The sequence below is a fragment of the Oncorhynchus mykiss genome, chromosome 10 (assembly GCF_013265735.2).
Source record: "Oncorhynchus mykiss isolate Arlee chromosome 10, USDA_OmykA_1.1, whole genome shotgun sequence".
Taxonomy (NCBI): Eukaryota; Metazoa; Chordata; class Actinopteri; order Salmoniformes; family Salmonidae; genus Oncorhynchus; species Oncorhynchus mykiss.
The window spans coordinates 64317288-64338837 of NC_048574.1; the positions used below are offsets into that span (position 1 = coordinate 64317288).

Genomic DNA, 21550 nt, shown 5'->3' on the forward strand with positions numbered 1-21550 from the left:
AGGAAGAGAGAAGAAGAAAGGAGAATGAGGGAAGGGAGAGGAATGGGAGAAAGGGAAGAGATAAGAAGAAAGGAGAATGAGGGAAGGGAGAGGAATGGGAGAAAAGGAAGAGAGAAGAAGAAAGGAGAATGAGGGAAGGGAGAGGAATGGGAGAAAAGAGAGAAATAAGAATTTATTAACTCTAATGTACATTACAAATTCAAATGGAGCGCTAAACCAGGAATTAACATTCCCTTTCCTGAAAGATTTTCTTTATTTTAATTGAGTTACCCTTGACCTCCCTCCCTCCCAGTCTCTAAACGCAGAACTCTGTTAAATGCACTTCACTGCATTAATTCTAAAGTGTTCCGTAATTATTGGCATTTACTAGCACTCCTCTCCTTTCTTCTCCGCCCATGTGTGTGTGTGTGTGTGTGTGTGTGTGTGTGTGTGTGTGTGTGTGTATGTGTGTATGTGTGGAGTAGTGTAGGGTCTACCTACTAATCTCATAAAGGTAGGCACCAGTGGAAGTCACAATCACTTAGCCAAACAGCAGGTAATTAGCTACTTTGCATAGCGGCGGGGGGGAGAGTGGAAGTGGATGGTTACGTCTGAAATGGCACCCTGTTCCCTATGTAGTGCAATACTTTTGACCGGGGCCCATGGGGCTGTGGCTAAAAGTACTGCACTACATAGGGAATCAGCTGCCATTTGGGACGCAGTCGCTATGCTAGTTAGCGGATGGTTGGTCGTGATTTCAACAACAACATTTTTTACCGAAGAATGAGGCCCATAAGTAGGAAGTAGGAAGGTAAGGCTCAGAATAGATGAGCAGAGAGCATCTTAGTGAGTCAATAACAACAACAACTTCACTCCAGTCCCTCCAGGATTCTGATATGCATCTCTGGCTGTGTTGGTTTGTTTGCATGTCTCTCTCTCTCTCTATCTCTCTCTCTCTCTAAAGAGGGAGTCTGCCTGGAGGATCCTTCACCTTGTCTGTCATACATGAACAGACATTAACACAAGCTCCCCAGGCACTGTGCTTGTGTCCCTGTGTATGTTTGTCTGTCTGTTTCACTGTATGTGTGTGTGTGATTGTGTCTATGTGTGTGTGAGTGTGTGTGTGTGTGTGGCTACTGTGGCAACATATGTTTGGCCAGGGATATGTCTCTTGCTGGTCACTCTACCAGAGCTCTTGGCCGGCAGGCAACCACCGGGTGGGTGGGCGGTGTCCAGCCCTATTTCAAACTTATACTGAATTGAAATATTTCACTGAGTTACAGTTCATAAGGAAATCAGTCAATTGAAATACATTAATTAGGCCCTAATCTATGGATTTTACATGACTGGGAAAACAGATATGCATATGTTGGTCACAAATGATGTTTGGTCGTAGATCAAAAAAACAGTCAGTTTCTGCTGTGAACACCATTTGCCTCGTGCAGCGTGACACCTCTCCTTCGCATAGAGTTGATCAGGCTGTTGACTGGGGCCTGTGGAATGCTGTCCCACATGTCTGGTGAATATGCGGGCCATGGACGAACTGGGACATTTTCAGCTTCCAGGAATTGTGTACAGATCCTTGCGACATGGGCCCGTGCATTATGATGAAACATGAGGTGATGGCGGCAGATGAATGGCAGGACAATGGGCCTCAGGATCTCGTCACGGTATCTCTGTACATTTAAATTTGCATCGATAAAATGCAATTGTGTTCGTTATATCTAGTTTATGCCTGCCCATAGCATAACCCCACCGCCACCACGGGGTACTATGTTCACAACGTTGACATCAGCAAACCGCCAGCCCACACGACGCCACACACATGGTCTGCGTTTGTGAGGCTGGTTGGACGTACTGCCAAAGTCTCTAAAACAACGTTAGAGGAAGCTTATGGTAGAGAAATTAACATTCAGTTCCCTGGCAACAGCTCAGGTGGATATTTCTGCTCAGAATGCCAATTGCACGCTACCTCGAATTGGGACATCTGTGGCATTGTGTTGTGGGACAACATTTCTGGGATCCTTTATTTCAGCTGATGAAACATGGGACCAATACTTTACGTTTACATTTTTGTTCAGTGTAGTTTATTTGTCATTATGTAAACGTAACCTCTGGGATCGTCTCTACAGCTTGTCCTGGAAGTGAGAACGGAGAAAAGTTTCTGCTACTCTGGGGAATTAGCTTGGGATCTCTATCTCTCTCTCTGTCCCACCCTCTCTCTCTCTCTGTCCCACCATCTATCACTCTTTCTCTATCTCTGTCCCACCCTCTCTCTCTCTCTCTGTCCCACCATCTATCACTCTTTCTCTATCTCTCTCTCTGTCCCACCCTCTCTCTCTCTCTCTGTCCCACCGTCTATCACTCTTTCTCTATCTCTCTCCTTCTGTACTCTCCATCTTTCTCTCTCTCTCTGTTCTCTCTGTGTCCCACCCACCCACCCTCTCTCTCTCTCTGTTCTCTCTGTGTTGTGTCCCTGTGGCCTCCCCATGCTGTCTAAACCCCAGCTCCAGCCTCCTCCTCTCCCCTGGGTCTCGTTTCCATAACTCTGGTCTTCACTAGTCCCTCTTAAGCCATCACTCTGTACACTAGCATCCACAAACAATGTCTATTTTATCTTCCTGCTGTTGCTCTCTCTCTCTCTCTCTCTCCCCCCCCCCCCCCCTCCCCCCACCACCTCCTCTCCCCTCTCCCCTCTCTTTATATATCCCTTACTACCTAAAGGGAATATGGTCCTTTTATAGAGCCTGTGCAGACTCCCTTGTATATTTTTCAAAGCATCTTTTCTGTTTTGACACTCATAGCTTTCAAGGGGGCCTTCAATGACTTTAGTGGCTTTTTTTATTTTCCACTGTTTTCATCTTCAGAAAATAACCTTGTGTTTTTTGTGCTGACAATGAAAATAGACGACTATCCCCACCACTAATCCTTTTATAGCAGGAGATGCACCGGTCTTTACAGATTTGAACAGCTCGTCTATGGTTAAAGAGGGACAGAAAGTGGTTGTGTTTGTGTGTGTGGGTAAAGCTTACTGGGCGTTCATAGGGGAGACTCACGGTGTAGTTATCAGCTGACGCTGTAATGCCAGGGTGTAGGAACACTGCTCTTCAGCACACAGCGGAGTGGAGTTTAAGAGGGACATTTTGACAGCAAACAAAGTGGCGCTGCGTTTGACATTGACTATATCGGTTCAGCTACTCACCAAAACACTAGTTGGAATGCAATTGATCGGTGATGCAAGTGCATTCACACTAAGTCCTCAACTACTTTTTCACAATGTTTTTGCATTGTCAATATGGGGTGTTTGCTGGTGTTGCTGATCATGGCACCAGAGTGTGTGTATGCGTGTGTGGATGTGGGTTTTTCAACTGGCAGCACGTTCCCCAACTGGCAGCACGTTCCCCAACTGGCAGCACGTTCCCCAACCGGCAGCACGTTCCCCAACCGGCAGCACGTTCCCCAACCGGCAGCACGTTCCCCAACTGGCAGCACGTTCCCCAACTGGCAGCACGTTCCCCAACTGGCAGCACGTTCCCCAACTGGCAGCACGTTCCCCAACTGGCAGCACGTTACCCAACTGGCAGCACGTTCCCCAACTGGCAGCACGTTCCCCAACCGGCAGCACGTTCCCCAACCGGCAGCACGTTCCCCAACCGGCAGCACGTTCCCCAACTGGCAGCACGTTCCCCAACTGGCAGCACGTTCCCCAACTGGCAGCACGTTCCCCAACTGGCAGCACGTTCCCCAACTGGCAGCACGTTCCCCAACTGGCAGCACGTTTTCTGAGCAATTTTTTTATAATTTTTTTTATTGTTGGACATAAAAGAGAGTAAAAACACCAGGAAATCGTCTCCAAGTGATTTTCATTTAAGAAATCTGTTCCTAAGTATTCCCATGTATAATAGAGAGAAGCGTGATCGTATAGAAATCTAGGCCAGGTTTGAAATGATTATGTTTTAGTCAAACATTATATCTGTTTGGGCTTCTTGCGATCAATTTGTCGACAAATCATTTGGAATTATGTTCCGGCCCCCTGACCATCCGGTCCAGAAAATAATTGGCCCGCGGCTGAATCTAGCCGATCATCCTTCCTCTAGTTCCTACCTTATCCAGGTATGTAAAACTCCAGGTCTTTCCATCGGCGAACACTCGGGACACAATCCTCCCTTGACCATCGTACTCCACCCTCTCTGTGGTGGGACCCCTCTGTAGGCTGGTCACCTGCCCCGTGCTGGAGTAGGTAAGGTTGACTGACAGCAGCTTACTGCTGGGGACCCACAGAGTAGGGTGGCCCTGGGTGTCATACACGATCTTCAGCAGGAACTTCCTGTGGTCGTCGTAGATCTTTTCTGTCCGGAGAGTTCGGTCGTAATCCACCGAGAGAAGGTTTCTGCCGTTCACCTTGAGAGAAAAGCAGAAGGGTTGGACAGTTTTAACTTAAATATTGTACAAATCCAATAAAAAGGTTTGCAGTCTGAGGAGTAATGTTTATTAACAATACATTATTTCCACTTTATTTACATGCGGACAGATTGTTGAACTTTTAAAACAAAAAGCTAACAAACACAAGAGGAGAAATTATGAAACTGTGAACTGAACCGCCTTTCAAAGTCAATTCCCGACCCAGAACCGCTATTTATCGCCTCCCAATGACCCGCTGTTTGTTTAAACCGCTGTTTACCGTGATAGATTCTCAAGACCGACACTAAATTCATTTAAGGGATTATTAGCATTCGATTAGCCGTTATTGTGAAGGGAGTTTCATTAAAGTGAGAGACTGGCTGGCGTGTGTTCAAACTCTTGCTTTCATAAATGACCCCCCCTAGGAATTCAGCGAGGTGGAGAGACAGAGAGAATGAGAGAGAGAAAGAGAGCGAGAGAGTGAGAATAAGAATAATATGGTGATGGTAACCATGCAGAGTCTCTCTCTCAGCCTAGTGGGAGCTGAGACTCATTTGAAGATGACAGGGGCCTTCGGAATGCCTCCGAGACACACCGAGACACACCGAGACACACCGAGACACTAGCCAACAGAACGTGACCCCGGCCTCAATTTATTTCCCATAAGAAAGCATGTCATTTCCTGCTTGGATGGATGCCGTGGGGACACCCACCTAGCCTACCTGCCCGCTCCCCCCCTTCAGGTTTTCATGTTGCCAGCAAAACGAGGGAACGAGAAAAAGAACGAGGGAAAGAAAACAGAGGAAGGATGTCAATATGGCCTTCATGTGTTTTTTGTAAGCAAAGGCCCCTGATTCCTCCTGGACATTCTTCAGTAATGAGACGAGGAGGCTGAGATCCAGACAGAAATGGGATGAGTCCAAAATGCCACCCTATTCTCTACATAGTGCATGTACAGTGTCCCTATGGGTCTTGGTCAAAAGTAGTGCACTGTATAGGGAATAGGGTGCCATTTGGGACATACAGAGAGCAGTCTTTGGAGAGAGAGATGAAGACAGACACTGGAAGGAGGAGTGGGTAATACCTTGGAGACCAGCCCTCTTCTCTGACAGAGGGAACGGCTCAGAATATGCAACCCCACCATTAGATGTAGCAGGACGTGTGTGTTTGTGTCGTGTGTGTCCCATCCATGTGTGTGTCCCATCAGCTTTAGTTCACATACAGGAGGCATCAGATATGGGAATTAGGGAATTAACCCTTGACGAGTCAGCAGGGAAACAAAAGTACCTTTTCCTTTTGTTGGGTAAATGGTAATGACTGTCAGATATTGTCTTTGATGTTGGAAGAGACAAAACGTTGCGGCAATAAAGCATCGTTGTCCCTCGCTAACCGCTGACAAACTGTCACTAATTTGTCTCAATGTCACTAATAGTCTCACTCCCTTGCAGTGGTTAAATCCATATCGTAGTTAGCACCAAACCTCGACCAAGACCCGTCCTATATTGTAGCCTATGTTTGAATGATGTCATGCTAAAAACGAGAAGGAAGTGGCAGCCAAAGATCTGACTAAATCATCTCAAGAGGGAAGAGAGAGGCTGTGAAACCCCAACTGTTAGAATCCACATAAGAAACCCCTAGACAGATAGTAATGATGTTTTAATCAGCTATGCCTGCTGGGAAGTGTGTGAAAGGTGCCAAGCTGCTACAGCCAAAAAAGGAAAAAAGAAACCCCCAACCTCCACATCTGCCTACAAAACAAAATGGCAGCTCCTCTCATAAGCCTTATGCCTAACCCTAAATCAAGACTAAATACCTCATTTACCGCTTATATTTTGACGATATAGCTAATTGACTTTGCAGTTTAAACAAAACAAAAAAATCAAACTAAAATGGCCGCCACTCTCCATCAAACTCCCTTCTCACCCTGAGCTTCCTTCCGAACACGATGACTTTCCCCCGGGTCTGCTCTTTGCGGAAGCGCCACTCCACCAGGTTCTGCCCGTTCTCCCCGGGCAGCGTCATGTTCCTCCGTGCCACCGTGGGGTTGGCAGCGCCCGCCAGGATGTGGGGCTCCGTCTGGTAGTGTGTGTCCATCCCGTTGGCATAGATCACCCTCAGAGAGTGGTCGTAGCCCACCTGGTAGCTGTTCCTTAGTTGGTCTGTGGTGGAGAGAAAGTTTAATTCCATGAAGACAATAATAAAGAATAGAAACTGGGTGGTTGAATGTTGATTGGCTGACAGCCGAGGTATATCAGACCGTATACCACGGGTACGACAAAACATGTATTTTTACTGCTCTAATTACGTTGGTAACCAGTTTACAATAGCAATAAGGCACCTTGGGGTTTGTGGTACATTGCCAATATACCACGGCTAAGGGTTGTATCCAGGCACTCCACGTTGCGTCATGCATAAGAACAGCGTGGTATAGCCGTGGTATATTGGTCGTATACCACACCCCCTCGGACCTTATTGCTTAAATAAGAAACATCTGATTTCAGATTTGAGAACCCCATTCCCCCTTCTGTTTTATAAAGGATGGAAGATTCCTATGTTGGGTCTGCATTGATAGAACCCTTCAAGGCCCCTCTCCTCTCCTCTCCTCTCCTCTCCTCTCCTCTCCTCTCCTCTCCTCTCCTCTCCTTTCTTCTCCTCTCCTCTTCTTTGCTCTCCTCTCCTCTTCTCTCCTCTCCTCTCCTCTACTCTCCTCTACTCTCCTCTCCTAGAGGAGAGAGGTCTCCTCTCCTGTCCTTTCTTCTCCAGTCCTCTTCTTTCCTCTCCTCTCCTCATCTCCTCTGCTCCCCTCCTCTCCTGTCCTCTCTCCTCCTTTCCTGTCCTTTCCTCTCCTCTCCTTTGCTCTCCTCCTCTCCTCTCCTCTCCCCTCCTATTCTATAATTTCCTCTCCTCTCCTCTCCTCTCCTCCTCTCCTGTCCTTTCCTCTCCTCTCCTCTCCTCTCTTCCTCTCCTTTCTCCTCCTATCCTATCCTCTCCTCTCCTTTCCTATCATCTGCTCTCCTCCTCTCCTCTCCTTTCCTCTAATCTCATTTCCTCTCCTCCTCTCCTGTCCTTTCCTCTCATCTCCTCTCCTCTGCACTCCTCCTCTCCTTTCTCCTCCTATCCTCTCCTCTCCTTTCTCCTCCTATCCTTTCCTATCCTCTCCTTTCCTATCCTATCCTCTCCTCTCTCCTCCTCTCCTTTCCTCTCCTCTCCTTTGCTCTCCTCCTCTCATCTCCTCTGCTCTCCTCCTCTCCTCTCCTCTCCTTTCTGCTCCTATTCTATCCTTTCCTCTCCTCCTCTCCTGTCCTTTCCTCTCCTCTCAACTCCTCTCCTCTCTCCTCCTATCCTCTCTCCTCCTTTCTCTTCTCCTTTCCTATCCTCTGCTCTCCTCCTCTCCTCTTCTTTCCTCTAATCTCATTTCCTCTCCTCTGCTCTCCTCCTGTCCTTTCCTCTCATCTCCTCTCCTCTGCACTTCTCTCCTCTCCTCTCCTCTGCTCTCCACCTCTCCTGTCATTTCCTCTCCTATCATTTCCTCTCCTCTCTTCTCCTCTTATTTTATCTCCTCTCTTCTCCTCTGCTCTTCTCCTCCCCTGTCCTCTTTTCTCCTCTCCACTCCACTCCTCTGTCTACAAACAGACAGTTACTGTTGTATGATTAAGTATATTGATCTCTGAGCTGTCTTTATTTTATGACCTCTTTAATAATGAAAGGGGATCAGGGATTAATGCCCATTGAGTAATTGGTGAAGTCATTAGTATTGTGTTGACGTTCAACTAATCAATGCTGTTGGTTATCAATGTGGCTCATTAAAATTCATGACTGGTATTCACAAAGTTGAGACACACACACACACACAGACACACAGACACACACACAGACACACACACACACACACACCTCCCCACCTCTACTTACCCTGGACGAGAGTGTAGAAGGAGTCGATGGAGGAGAGGTTAGTGGTGATGCTGACGTCCTCGTCGCGGCCGGACGTCTCAATGTCCACCGTGATGGCCCCGGTCATGTCCCCGTGCAGGTTGGTCACCACCCCCGTAGGGAACGTCACGTTGGTTAGACGACCTTCACTGTCATAACTGGAGGGGAGAAAGAAAGAAAGAAAGAAAGAAAAAAATATAGGGGAAGAAGAGAAGGAGAGAGAGGGGAGAAGACAGAGAGAGCGAGCGAGAGAGAGAGGAGAGAAGATAGAGAGAGGAGAGAAGACAGAGAGATAGAGAGGAGAGAAGATAGAGAGAGGAGAGAAGACAGAGAGAGGGAGAGAGAGGGGAGAAGAGAGAGAGAAGACAGAGAGAGGGAGAGAGAGAGGGGAGAAGAGAGAGAGAGGAGAGAAGACAGAGAGAGGGGAGAAGACAGAGAGAGGGGAGAAGACAGAGAAAGGGAGAGAGAGGGGAGAAAACAGAGAAAGATGGGAGAAGACAGAGAGAGGGAGAGAGAGGGTAGAAGAGAGAGAGGAGAGAAGACAGAGAGAGGGAGAGAGAGGAGAAGAGAGAGAGAGGAGAGAATACAGAGAAAGGGAGAGAGAGGGGAGAAGAGAGAGAGAAGAGAGAAGACAGAGAGAGGGAAAGAGAGGGGAGAAGACAGAGAAAGAGGGGAGAAGACAGAGAAAGGGAGAGGAGAGAAGACAGAGAGAGGGAGAGGGAGGGGAGAAGAAAGAGGGAGAGAGAGGGGAGAAAGCAGAGGGAGAGAGAGAGAGAAGGGAGAAGACAGAGGGAGAGAGAGGGGAGAGAGACATAGGGAGGGAGAGAGAAGACAGAGGGAGAGAGAGGGGAGAAGACAGAGAAAGAGAGTGAGGGGATAATACAGGGGAGAGAGAGAGAGGGAGGGAGAGAGAAGACAGAGGGAGAGAGAGGGGAGAAGACAGAGAAAGAGAGCGAGGGGAGAATACAGAGGGAACGAGAGGGGAGAAGACAGAGGGAACGAGAGGGGAGAAGACAGAGGGAGAGAGAGAGAGAGGGGAGAAGACAGAGGGAGAGAGAGAGAGAGAGGGGAGAAGACAGAGGGAGGGAGAGAGAGGGGAGAAGACAGAGGGAGAGAGAGAGAGAGGGGAGAAGACAGAGGGAGAGAGAGAGAGGGGAGAAGACAGAGGGAGCGAGAGAGAGAGAGGGGAGAAGACAGACAGAGGGAGGGAGAGAGAGAGAGGGGAGAAAACAGAGGGAGAGAGAGAGAGAGAGGGGAGAAGACAGAGGGAGGGAGAGAGAGGGGAGAAAAAGAGGAAAATATATATGGAATTGTTTTAAGAATGAAAAGGAAGAAACATTTTGCTCTTTGATTTTGAATTTTAAGACCCCTTGAAGTATCCCCAAAAATATACATGTTTATCTTTACTGGTATTAGCCCATACAATCACACTGAATAACAGATTCACTACATGGAACAGATTTGTTTGTCTTGAAGTGTCTCTCCTATATCTGAGAGACAGATCAGGAAACATTTGTTTGTTTTTGTACATGTATTTAAGGATACTGTAGTTCTACAGTGGGGACGATGTATGAATGGCTGCTGGTTTGTACGAGGGGATAGGGGTCAGGGTTTGGGTTCAGACTCAGAGGCAGTCTTTTTGGCAAGGGCTCTGTGGTAAAAGTTTGGGGCTATAGAAGCTGAATGATCACACTGGCCTAGCTGACTAGGGCCTCTGCTGTCCCATTATGGCTGGGAGTCTATTTTGGTGCCTGGAGGCAGTGTCAGCGTGTGTGTGTGTGTGTGTGTGTGTGTGTGTGTGTGTGTGTGTGTGTGTGTGTGTGCGTGCGTGCGTGCTAGCCTACTATCACATTTAGCGAGAGATGTAGTGACAGCCCTGTGTCTGCTGGTGTATGTCTGCTCTGGGAGTAACAAGCACTTTATGACTCTCTCTGTCTCGCACTCTTCTCTCTCTCCTCCCTCTGTTCTCTCTTTCCCTCTCTCCCTCCATTTTTACATATTTCCTCCATGGTGACAGTGGGTGTGGCTCCCAGATGAGCTCCCCTCCAAGCATGACACACACACACACTGCATAATTTACAACTATTCCTCCATGTGTTGGAACGTGGTGCAAGCACAAGGTGAAACGGAACGGAAAGTTTTATATAAAGATTTCCCCTGAGTTGTGTGGTGTGTGTGTATGTGTGTGTATGGGAGAGAGTGTGTGTGTGTATGTGTGTGTGTGACAGGGTTTTGCTGAGCAGGCATTGTTCAGCCCCTGCCTTACTAATACTGATCAGATGGAAGTGCAGAAAAGATGGCTGCTGGCTCTATAGTATACACACAGCCAATCACTAGAAGATATAGGATGATGAAGGACATCTTCGTGTTGTCTTCGTGTTGTAAGAGTTAGGACTTAAGGAGGACACTTCCTTACACAGTCTGAGGGTACATCAGAGGGAGATAGACTTCTCTTATAGCAGCGTTCTCAAAAAAAAAACAGTGGGGCAGTCAGATAGTCAGTCATATAGTCAGTTAGATAGTCAGTCAGATAGTCAGTCATATAGTCAGTTAGATAGTCAGTCAGATAGTCAGTCATATAGTCAGTTAGATAGTCAGTCATATAGTCAGTCATATAGTCAGTCATATAGTCAGTCATATAGTCAGTCAGATAGTCAGTCATATAGTCAGTTAGATAGTCAGTCATATAGTCAGTCATATAGTCAGTCAGATAGTCAGTCATATAGTCAGTTAGATAGTCAGTCATAGAATCAGTCAGATAGTCAGTCATATAGTCAGTTAGATAGTCAGTCATAGAATCAGTCATATAGTCAGTCATATAGTCAGTTAGATAGTCAGTCATATAGTCAGTCATATAGTCAGTCAGATAGTCAGTCATATAGTCAGTTAGATAGTCAGTCATATAGTCAGTCATATAGTCAGTCAGATAGTCAGTCATATAGTCAGTTAGATAGTCAGTCATAGAATCAGTCAGATAGTCAGTCATATAGTCAGTTAGATAGTCAGTCATAGAATCAGTCAGATAGTCAGTCATATAGTCAGTTAGATAGTCAGTCATAGAATCAGTCAGATAGCCATTCAGATAGCCAGTCAGATGGTCAAGTCAGATAGTCAGTCAGATAGCCATTCAGATAGCCAAGTCAGATAGTCAATCAGATAATCAGTCAGATAGTCAGTCAATCAGATAGTCAATCAGATAGTCAGTCAATCAGATAGTTAGTCAGATAGTCAGTCAGTCAGATAGTCAGTCAGTCAGTCAGTCAGATAGTCAGTTAGATAGTCAGTCAGATAGTCAGTCAGATAGTCAAATAGTCAGATAGTCAAATAGTCAGTCAGATAGTCAATCAGATAGTCAGTCAGATAGTCAGTCAGATCGTTAGTGAGATAGTCAGTCAGATAGTCAGTCAGATAGTCAGTCAAAATGGAGCCCCAAGTCTTTGCTGGTCAGTAAGTACTACTTACTCATAGAAGGTGGTCCATCCTATCTGTATGGTCTTGGTGGCGAGCAGCCCACTGTTGCCGTGGTAGGTGAACAGCACCAGCTCCTGTCCCTGGGCCGTCAGTGTCTTCAACCCGCCATTGGTCCCGATTGTCAGCCAGATCACCTGGTTGTCCGGGGCAACGATCCGCACCGGCATCCGGTTGGGGTCGCGGCGGATCCTCAAGGTGTTGCCACTACTATCCGTCACGGCTGTAACGTCCTCCTCGTTGCTATAGCTGAAGTTGTACTTGTAGTCCCCGGTGACGAGAGACATGGTGAACTGGTGGGTTCCGTTGGAATCAAACACGTAGAGCTCCTGGGACGACGGCGAGGCCACCTCGAAGGAGCCCGGGCCGGACACGGCGGAGCCCGACGGCGGTTGGTTGCGGCGGACGGCGCGGATGCGGATGTTGCCCAGGTCGGCCACGTAGAGCGTACCGTCGGGCGAGACGACCAGCGAGGAGGGCGAGTTGAGGCGGGCGTCTTTGGCGTAGCCGTCGCCCGTCTGGTAGCAGTCGCAGTTGGCGTCGTTCTTGCAGTCGCAGTCGGACAGAGCTCCGGCCAAGGGTGTGATCTCGCCGTCCGTGGACACCTACATTTACATGTGAAGTTGAATCATTTAGCAGAATGCTCTGATCCACAGTCACTTACAATCAGTGCAACGAGGGTAAAAACAATGACATAACAATCATTGAAAGATTTTCAAAATAGGCTGCAAAAGCAGTGCCAGCCAGAACGACAAATACAACAGTACGTTGTTCTTGGTCTTTCCCCCCCCCCTCTTCGTTTGCATCTCATGACATATCATTGTACTATATCACAGGACTATATGACCTGGCGGATGCGGTGTATCTTCTTCTCATCAGTCTCGGCGATGTAGAGCACGCCGCTGTAGGAGAGGGCGATGGCGGCAGCTCCCTCCAGCATGGTCTGCACCGCCCGCTTGCCCAGCGTGTATTCTATACCCGGCACCTGGCAGTGCATGGGGCGTCCCGCCACGATGCGCACCTGTTGGGACACAGCAACAACACAAGTCAAAGAGACGACCAGTATCTTGGCCAAGGCTTATTCAGACCCAATGGGTCGGTGCATCCTTCCATCTCGCCTTAACCATCATGCATTGTTCCCACTACCAGCATGAACGTATTTGTGTATGTAATAGAAGTGCTCCTATGTGGGAGTGTGATGGTCACCTGTCTGTTCTCAGTGATCTGCAGCACCACGTTGTTGTCCAGGACATAGATGGAATTATCCATGGGGTTGATGGCCAGAGCTGTGGGCCACTCCAGACGAACCTACAGCAGAGCAGAGATTTGATTTGATTTATTAGGATCCTCATTATCCAACGCCAAGGGTGACAGCTGGGGTCTGACACGTAACCAAAAATACATTACAGACCCAAAAACACTAAACAATTTACATCCACTTAAAGGAGAAGAAAAAGAAATCAAACATAACCTTTATTAGCCTGAAGGGGTGAAAACTATCTGCAAAAGTTCCGTAAAGATGACAGAAACAAACAAATCAACCCACAAACACAGAACAGATGAGATGTGAGTCTAGTGCTGCTTTGCACCCCTCCGGCCCCACTCTACCCCCTCCTCCCACCCCTCTACCCCTTCCATCCACCCCTCTACCACCTCCTTCCACCCCTCTACCCCCCTCTACCCCTTCCTTTCTCCCCTCTACCCCTTCCTTCCACCCCTCTACCCCTTCCATCCACCACTCTACCCCCTCCTTCCACCCCTCTACCCCTTCCATCCACCCCTCTACCACCTCCTTCCACCCCTCTACCCCCCTCTACCCCCTCCTTCCACCCCTCTACCCCCTCCTTCCACTCCTCTACCCCCCTCTACCCCGTCCTTCCACCCCCCTCTACCCCGTCCTTCCAACCCTCTACCCCCTCCTTCCAACCCTCTACCCCCTCCTTCCACCCCTTTACCCCCTCTTTCCACCCCTCTACCCCCTCCTTCCACCCCTCTACCCCGTCCTTTCACCCCTCTACCACCTCTTTCCACCCCTCTACCCCGTCCTTCCACCCCTCTACCCCCTCCTTCTACTCCTCTACCCCCTCCCTCTACCCCCTCTTTCCACCACTCTACCCCTTCCTTTCACCCCTCTACCCCGTCCTTCCACCCCTCTACCCCGTCCTTCCACCCCTCTACCCCCTCCTTCCACCCCTCTACCCCCTCCTTCCACCCCTCTACCCCGTCCCTTCACCCCTCTACCACCTATTTCCACCCCTCTACCCACTCCTTCCACCCCTCTACCCCGTCCTTCCACCCCTCTACCCCCTCCTTCTACTCCTCTACCCCCTCCTTCCACCCCTCTACCCCCTCTTTCCACCACTCTACCCCCTCCTTCCACCACTCTACCCCCTCCTTCCACCCCTCTACCCCGTCCTTCCACCCCTCTACCCCCTCCTTCTACTCCTCCTCCCCCTCCTTCCACCCCTCTACCCCGTCCTTCCACCCCTCTACCCCCTCCTTCCACTCCTCTACCCCCCTCTCCCCCCTCCTCCCCCTCTGAGCGTCTGGCTGTGACACTGATGAAGAAGGATCCTTTACTTCTCAGGACTTATACATTGTGTGCTTCACTCTGATTCAATTTAAATCAGCCACCGGGTCATTTACTATATTTTAAGACAAACACACACACACACACACACACACACACACACACACACAGCGAATTGATGCGTTCGCTCATCGCCTGAGGGAAGCAACTCTCTGCTGGCAAAACAAAGAGGAGAGAGAAAGAGAGACGTAAACGTTGAAGATTTATTGTCTAAACGAGACTTCTCTCTCATTCTCTTTCTACCTGTAGAGGAGCAGGGTATGCAGGCAGACAAAATGTGATGGTAAAGATGATATGAAGAGAACACACACACACACACACACACACTCCCGCCCCCCAGCCCGCCCTCCCAAAACACACACACTTCTGCACCATTAGTGTTGTAGAGCTCCGGGCACAGCGGTAGTTTAGGGACCTGTCGTCTTCACCCCACCCCCGACCCTAAGTGACCTGGCAGGTTAAGCACCTCAGCAGAGGACCATTAAAAGGTAATGACGCTTTTAGCCTTCTGCTTGACCACATGAAAGCTCTTCCCTGCCAGTTACAGGCCATACATTATACATGGCTAAAGCTGCACTATAAAGAGCCACTATTTGGTACCATGCAGTGACTGGAAGACAGACTGTGTTTCTTTCGCCTCTCAAAGTGCTACAAATACTTAACCCCTGCTTTTCCCCCCTGTGGAAATGGAAGTGGAGGAAAGTTGAGGAAAATGAAATGACAACAGAGCGTTCCTGTCTATTCAGATGCACAAAAACATCAGTTGGAAGCCACTGCAGTGCATGGCGGAGTTCAATCGTCAACTTCTCAACATAGCTCCTGGAGAGAGAGAGAGAGAGCTGGAGAGAGAGAGCTAGAGAGAGAGAGCTGGAGAGAGAGAGTTAGAGAGAGAGAGTTGGAGAGAGAGAGCTGGAGAGAGAGAGTTGGAGAGAGAGAGCTGGAGAGAGAGCTGGAGAGAGAGAGCTGGAGAGAGAGAGCTGGAGAGAGAGAGCTGGAGAGAGTGAGCTGGAGGGAGAGAGTTGGAGAGAGAGAGTTGAGAGAGAGAGCTGAGAGAGAGAGTTGGAGAGAGAGAGTTGGAGAGAGAGAGTTAGAGAGAGAGAGTTAGAGAGAGAGAGCTGGAGGGAGAGAGCTGGAGGGAGAGAGAGAGAGAGAGCTGGAGGGAGAGAGCTGGAGGGAGAGAGCTGGAGAGAGAGAGTTGGAGAGAGAGAGCTGGAGAGAGAGAGCTGGAGAGAGAGAGCTGGAGAGAGAGAGCTGGAGAGAGAGAGCTGGAGAGAGAGAGAGAGCTGGAGGGAGAGAGTTGGAGAGAGAGAGTTGGAGAGAGAGAGACAGCTGGAGAGAGAGAGTTGGAGAGAGAGAGCTGGAGAGAGAGAGCTGGAGAGAGAGAGCTGGAGAGAGAGAGACAGCTGGAGAGAGAGAGAGTGTTATAGCCTTGAAAGCACTGAGGCAAGAGATGTCGGGGACTCACCTCTCTACAGTACAGTATGTGTATGGGAACATTTTATTTCATACCCCCGCCATGTTGAGGTGACAGTGGTTGGAAGTTGCAGTGTAACACGTGGATGTGTTTCTGCTGCCTGTTTTAACTGACACAGAGCTGTCTTTGGTTTGTTTTTGCTCCATTGAGTCCCAGGCTGCTTCCTGAATGGCACCCTGTTCCCTATTTAGTGCACTATCTAGGGAATAAGGTGCCATTTGGGACGCAGCCATACTTCTTCTCCCTCCCTGGCTGGCTGCGCTACACTGTGTCTCTTCCCCATTCTTCCCCCCGGACCCATGGGTACTGCATATATGTTCCTCTCTGAATAACTCAACTCTGTGTTTCTCTCTCTCTTTGTCACTGGGGACTCTCTCCCTCGCTCTGTGATTGTGACCGTGCAGAGGAGAAGAGGATGGGAAGGAGGAGGAGTGAGTCCAAAGAAGAAAGGAAGAGAGGGATGGAGAGATGGAGAGGAATGATCTGAGCGAATCTGTCGGGGAATCGGAGGAAGTGAGGTATAACGATATAGGGATAGCTCAGGACACACACACACACACACACACACACACACACACACACACACACACACACTGATCTAGCTAGCAGTGGTAGGCACAGGGGACTCAGAGACAACACAACAAATACCTGACTTGCCCACACTGGTTATGCATTACATTAGTTCAGCACACTGTCAATGTACTGTCAGTCAGAAAACTGACATTCTCTTGGGCTCTCAGTTTGGCAACAAACATCAACGAAACTACCACCATCTAGACAGCACCATTAGTAGCCTATCACTCAAGATAACCCACTTCAGTGCTTCCCTAAAGCTCAAAATAGCCCATTCTGATTGGATAATCCAGGAGAAGCGCCTAGTAAGACCTCCAATAGGGGAGGCCACTTTCAGGAACAGTATTATGATTGACACATCCTATTCCCTCATAATCCTCAGATGATTCCTGTCTTTCAACAATAAAGTGAGATCCAAACTGGACCCTGAAATATCTGGAGTTGGATTTGGCCCTTAGAATGAGCTGAGGCTGAGGGCCATAGTGCTGTCTGGGGTTGGGGTCAGTTCCATTTCAATTTGGCAATTCAGGAAGTGAACAACTGTAGAACTTCAATTAGACGCTGAGTTTCAAATTATAACCTGTCCCTTTTAATAGCTGAGCAACTGCACACATTTCAGCAAATACAAGCCTGGTTCAAATAAACGGCGGGTCTGAATGAATTGTTTATGAGGTTACCATGAATTACCATGAATTACCATGAATTGTTTATGAGGTTACCATGAATTACCATGAATTACCATGAATTGTTTATGAGGTTACCATGAATTACCATGAATTGTTTATGAGGTTACCATGAATTACCATGAATTACCATGAATTGTTTATGAGGTTACCATGAATTACCATGAATTGCTTATGAGGTTACCATGAATAACCATGAATTACCATGAATTGTTTATGAGGTTACCATGAATTACCATGAATTGTTTATGAGGTTACCATGAATAACCATGAATTACCATGAATTGTTTATGGAGGTTACCATGAATAACCATGAATTACCATGAATTGTTTATGAGGTTATCATGAATAACCATGAATTACCATGAATTGTTTATGAGGTTACCATGAATTACCATGAATCACCATGAATTGTTTATGAGGTTACCATGAATTACCATGAATTGCTTATGAGGTTACCATGAATAACCATGAATTACCATGAATTGTTTATGAGGTTACCATGAATTACCATGAATTGTTTATGAGGTTACCATGAATAACCATGAATTACCATGAATTGTTTATGGAGGTTACCATGAATAACCATGAATTACCATGAATTGTTTATGGAGGTTACCATGAATAACCATGAATTACCATGAATTGTTTATGAGGTTACCATGAATTACCATGAATTGTTTATGAGGTTACCATGAATAACCATGAATTACCATGAATTGTTTATGAGGTTACCATGAATTACCATGAATTGTTTATGAGGTTATCATGAATAACCATGAATTACCATGAATTGTTTATGAGGTTACCATGAATTACCATGTATTGTTTATGAGATTACCATGAATAACCATGAATTACCATGAATTGTTTATGAGGTTACCATGAATTACCATGAATTGTTTATGAGGTTACCATGAATAACCATGAATTACCATGAATTGTTTATGAGGTTACCATGAATTACCATGAATTGTTTACAAGGTTTAATGTTTGATTTGTTACATTGAATAATTCAGTAATGACTCGAAAAATTACGATAATCATCAGTTTATATTGCCAATAAGAAACTGCTAGCCATTGGCTGCTAACAGCTGAGAACTGCTAGCTAACTGGCTAGCACAAAAACAGTCAAGCGCTTCGAGAGTACAGAGCCCTAGAAATCGCCAGAACCGACGAAAATGCACAAGGAAAAGTCTTGAACGTTTTTTTTTTTTTAGGTATAATGAGACCAAAGAAACGTGACATAGTGTGTAAATGATAAAACACATTAGTGCAGGAAATGTGCAAATGAGCAAAAGATGTGTGCACTAAGGAAATTTAAATTAAAAGCCTGTCTCCAATAAGCACCTGCTGTTTTTAGTTGTTTAAGCAAATAAACACCCAGGCTATTAATTGCAGTTTTATGGGAAAAAATGAAACTTTTCTCATTGTGTAATTTTAGTTTACTTCCTGAATTGGTTGAATTGAAATGGAATCGTCCCCAACCCTGGCCCTGTACCCTACGCTATAGGGCAGAGTTCAGCTGTGTCGGTTGACTGGGGGCAGGTTTGGGGTATAGCGAGCGGCCAGCAGGGGGAGCTTAAGGCCTTTAATAGGGGGCACGGCCACTCAGTAGGGGAGAACACAACACACACTGGCTGGTTCTCTCAGATGAGACAACACCCCTGTCAATACTAGCCAGTCACACCATCTACTACAGTCTACAACACAGAGTCTATATGGACTGAGTATATATTGCCAAATTAGCACTTTGATGGTTTCAAAGTGTTTTATATAGTAAGGGTGACAGAACCATGTTTGTATATGTATGGCTCTGAACGATGACTCAGGGCCGCCATTAAGATAAAGTGAGTCCAGCAAACACTGGGGGTTTGGTGTGTGTTCGTGTTCAGGTGGATGTCCCTGTGTGCATGTGACCCACCTGTCTGATGTGCATGCTGGTGTCACAGGTCAGGGGTCGTGCTGAGGTGAGGTCGTTGGAGCCCAACAGGGTGGAGATGATCCCGTTACGATCCACCTTCCTGATCATGGTCCCATCTACGAAGTAGATGTACCCGTTCTTATCTACCGTAATACCTGGAGTAGCGGGACAGAGGGAAAGGAAGGAGATTTAGTAGAAGTAGATGTACTTGTTCCCATCTACCGTAATACCTGGAGTAGAAGCAAAGAGGGTTAACATGCACATTCACACAGACATACTATACGCACATACACACACACACCCATGCACACGCATGCGCGCGCACACAGCACCTACCAGCCTGTGTATGTACAACGTGTTCGTGTGTATGAGTGTGTGTGTGGCTTGGGCATTTTTCAGGTCACTGCAGAAGGAAGCACCCTGTGAATAATTCACATTTTGATGTCTAGTAGTGAATTATTTCACAGGGCAGAAGAGGAAGGGAGGAGGGAAAATAATCAATTTTCAGCGCCGCCTCTGCATTTTAAAACCACCCCAAAATAAGAACAATAGAATATTTGGGGGACGGGAGCCTAGAAGAAAGGAGGAAGGGAAGAAAGCACCCATGTTTCTGGTGGGTGGGAAGGATGGAAGGAGGGATGGGAGGGAGGGAGGTTAGTTCATCTTCACTTCACATCCAAATGGATGAGAAACCGACTGTTGCTATGGTTGCGACAACAGCGGCTAAAAGCAACTTCTCTCCCCCTTTTCTCCTGTGTGTGTATCTGAGGAGGGTTCGAGCTCCTGAGGCGGTGTGTGTACCTGCTGCACTGCTGATCCTGTAGGGAGGGGGAGGAGGGGGGGGGGGGGGAAGAGGGGTGGGGAGGACAGATAGAAGGAATGGGAGAGGAGGGGTGTTAAAACCCCTTGCCGCATTCCACCATGACCTGCAAGCTAATCAAAGGAGAGACAGATGAAGAGGGGAGGAGGATGGGATGAGAGGAGGAAGAGGAGAGGAGGATGGGATGAGAGGAGGAGGATGGGATGAGAGGAGGAAGAGGGAGGTAGGAGAGAAGAGAGAAAGAATGAGAGAAGAGCGGGAGGAGGTGTTAAGAGATGCTGAGTGGAGAGGGTGGGATGAAAAGAAGGGAGAATAGGAGAGGAGTGGCAAGGCTGAGAGGCGGCATGTTGGAAATGAAAACACTCTCGCTCTCTCTTCTCTCCATCCCTCTCTCTCTCGAAGCCATCTGCTGCTAGCGATGGCTCGCTAACATTTATTTGCATTTCTCTACTCTCTCTTTCCCTCTCTCACACGTTCCCGCCCTACTAATGGTCTTCCGACTCGCTATCTAACTGCGGTTTAACAGGCAGCTGTGTGTGTGTGTGTGTGTGTGTGAGAGAGAGAGAGATAATGTGTGTATGTGTGTTTCTCCATTAAAATCCAGACTAAAAGCTTGTGCCTGCCAAAATCTCCCAGCTACTGCTCAGCCACCTCTCACCTCATTATCGCCGGTGTGTGTGTGTGTGATAGTCATACCTGTGGGTTACAGACAGGTTTTATGGGGGCTGGCTGGTGCGGCGGGACAGACAGACTGACAGATTGTCTGAAGCAGAGTGTTGGAGGCCATACTAAGCGATGCTACAGTCCAACAGTATGTGGGAAGTTTCTGTCAGTCTGAGTCTGTGTGGTTGTGTTCTAATGCCATGGTAGCATAATGGTAGCATAATGGTAGCATAATGGTAGCATAATGGAAGTATAATGGGGACGGAAGCTTGCGGGGGAAGAGTGCCTTTTACCAAGGGTTGGTCTGTTTTTCTCTACAGGGAACTGTGCATGAATTATATTACTAGACCATATAATGTGTGTGTGTGTGTGTGTGTGTGTGTGTGTGTGTGTGTGTGTGTGTGTGTGCGTTTTTGTTGGTGTCTGCATCAATGTCCTGTGTAGTTGTGTGTTTCTCTGTGAATGTATTACGTCAATAATTTTGTCTGTACCAATTTTCACCAATTTTGGCAGTGTGTGTGTGTGTGTGTGTTTATTCCTCTGTCATCCTACCTTTGGGTCCCATGAGGAGGGCCTCTGTGGCCTTGCCCCCGTCCCCGCAGCGTGCCTCGTCGAAGGGGGGACACTGCTCCCCGGTACCAGCCACCACCTCTCCATTCTGGATCAGCTCCTTGGTGCCCGTCAGGACCTTGGGACGGTAGATACGGCGGGAGTTGGTGTCTGACACGTACAGCTGCCCCGTAACCGGGTCCGTCGCCAGGTAGTACCGGTGGGCCGGGTTGTTGCTACGGAAACCAAAGTGGAGGAAGAGGCGACAGTTAGGGACAGTGAAATAGTGACCCCACAGAACTCGACATCCACACTTCACATAGAGATACCGAACCACCCGACAAGGAAATTAAACAAATGAACACAAAAGGACACTGAAAATGACAGAGGGGATCAGGCTGCTGCAGTCGTGTTGTGAAAGACCAGAGGGAGGATGAGAGGGCAGCGTCCATTTTGTGCCTGTGGCACATCATACTAGAGGTGTTAGAGGAGGGGG

The 21550-nt window shown here is 47.8% G+C and overlaps 1 protein-coding gene across 11 annotated transcripts in view; it reads right to left on the reverse strand.

Moving 5' to 3' along the window:
- LOC110533185 (teneurin-3) overlaps positions 1-21550 on the reverse strand; it is a 410089-nt gene that overhangs the window by 12789 nt on the left and 375750 nt on the right. For all 11 annotated transcript variants that reach the window (XM_036933606.1, XM_036933607.1, XM_036933605.1 and 8 more), the window contains 8 exons: positions 21058-21290; positions 19023-19177; positions 12985-13086; positions 12626-12799; positions 11773-12383; positions 8293-8468; positions 6304-6539; positions 4084-4380 (listed from right to left, as the gene is read on the reverse strand). In XM_036933606.1, the coding sequence (XP_036789501.1) occupies positions 4084-4380; positions 6304-6539; positions 8293-8468; positions 11773-12383; positions 12626-12799; positions 12985-13086; positions 19023-19177; positions 21058-21290 (1984 nt within the window). The remainder of the gene's footprint in view (positions 1-4083; positions 4381-6303; positions 6540-8292; positions 8469-11772; positions 12384-12625; positions 12800-12984; positions 13087-19022; positions 19178-21057; positions 21291-21550) is intronic.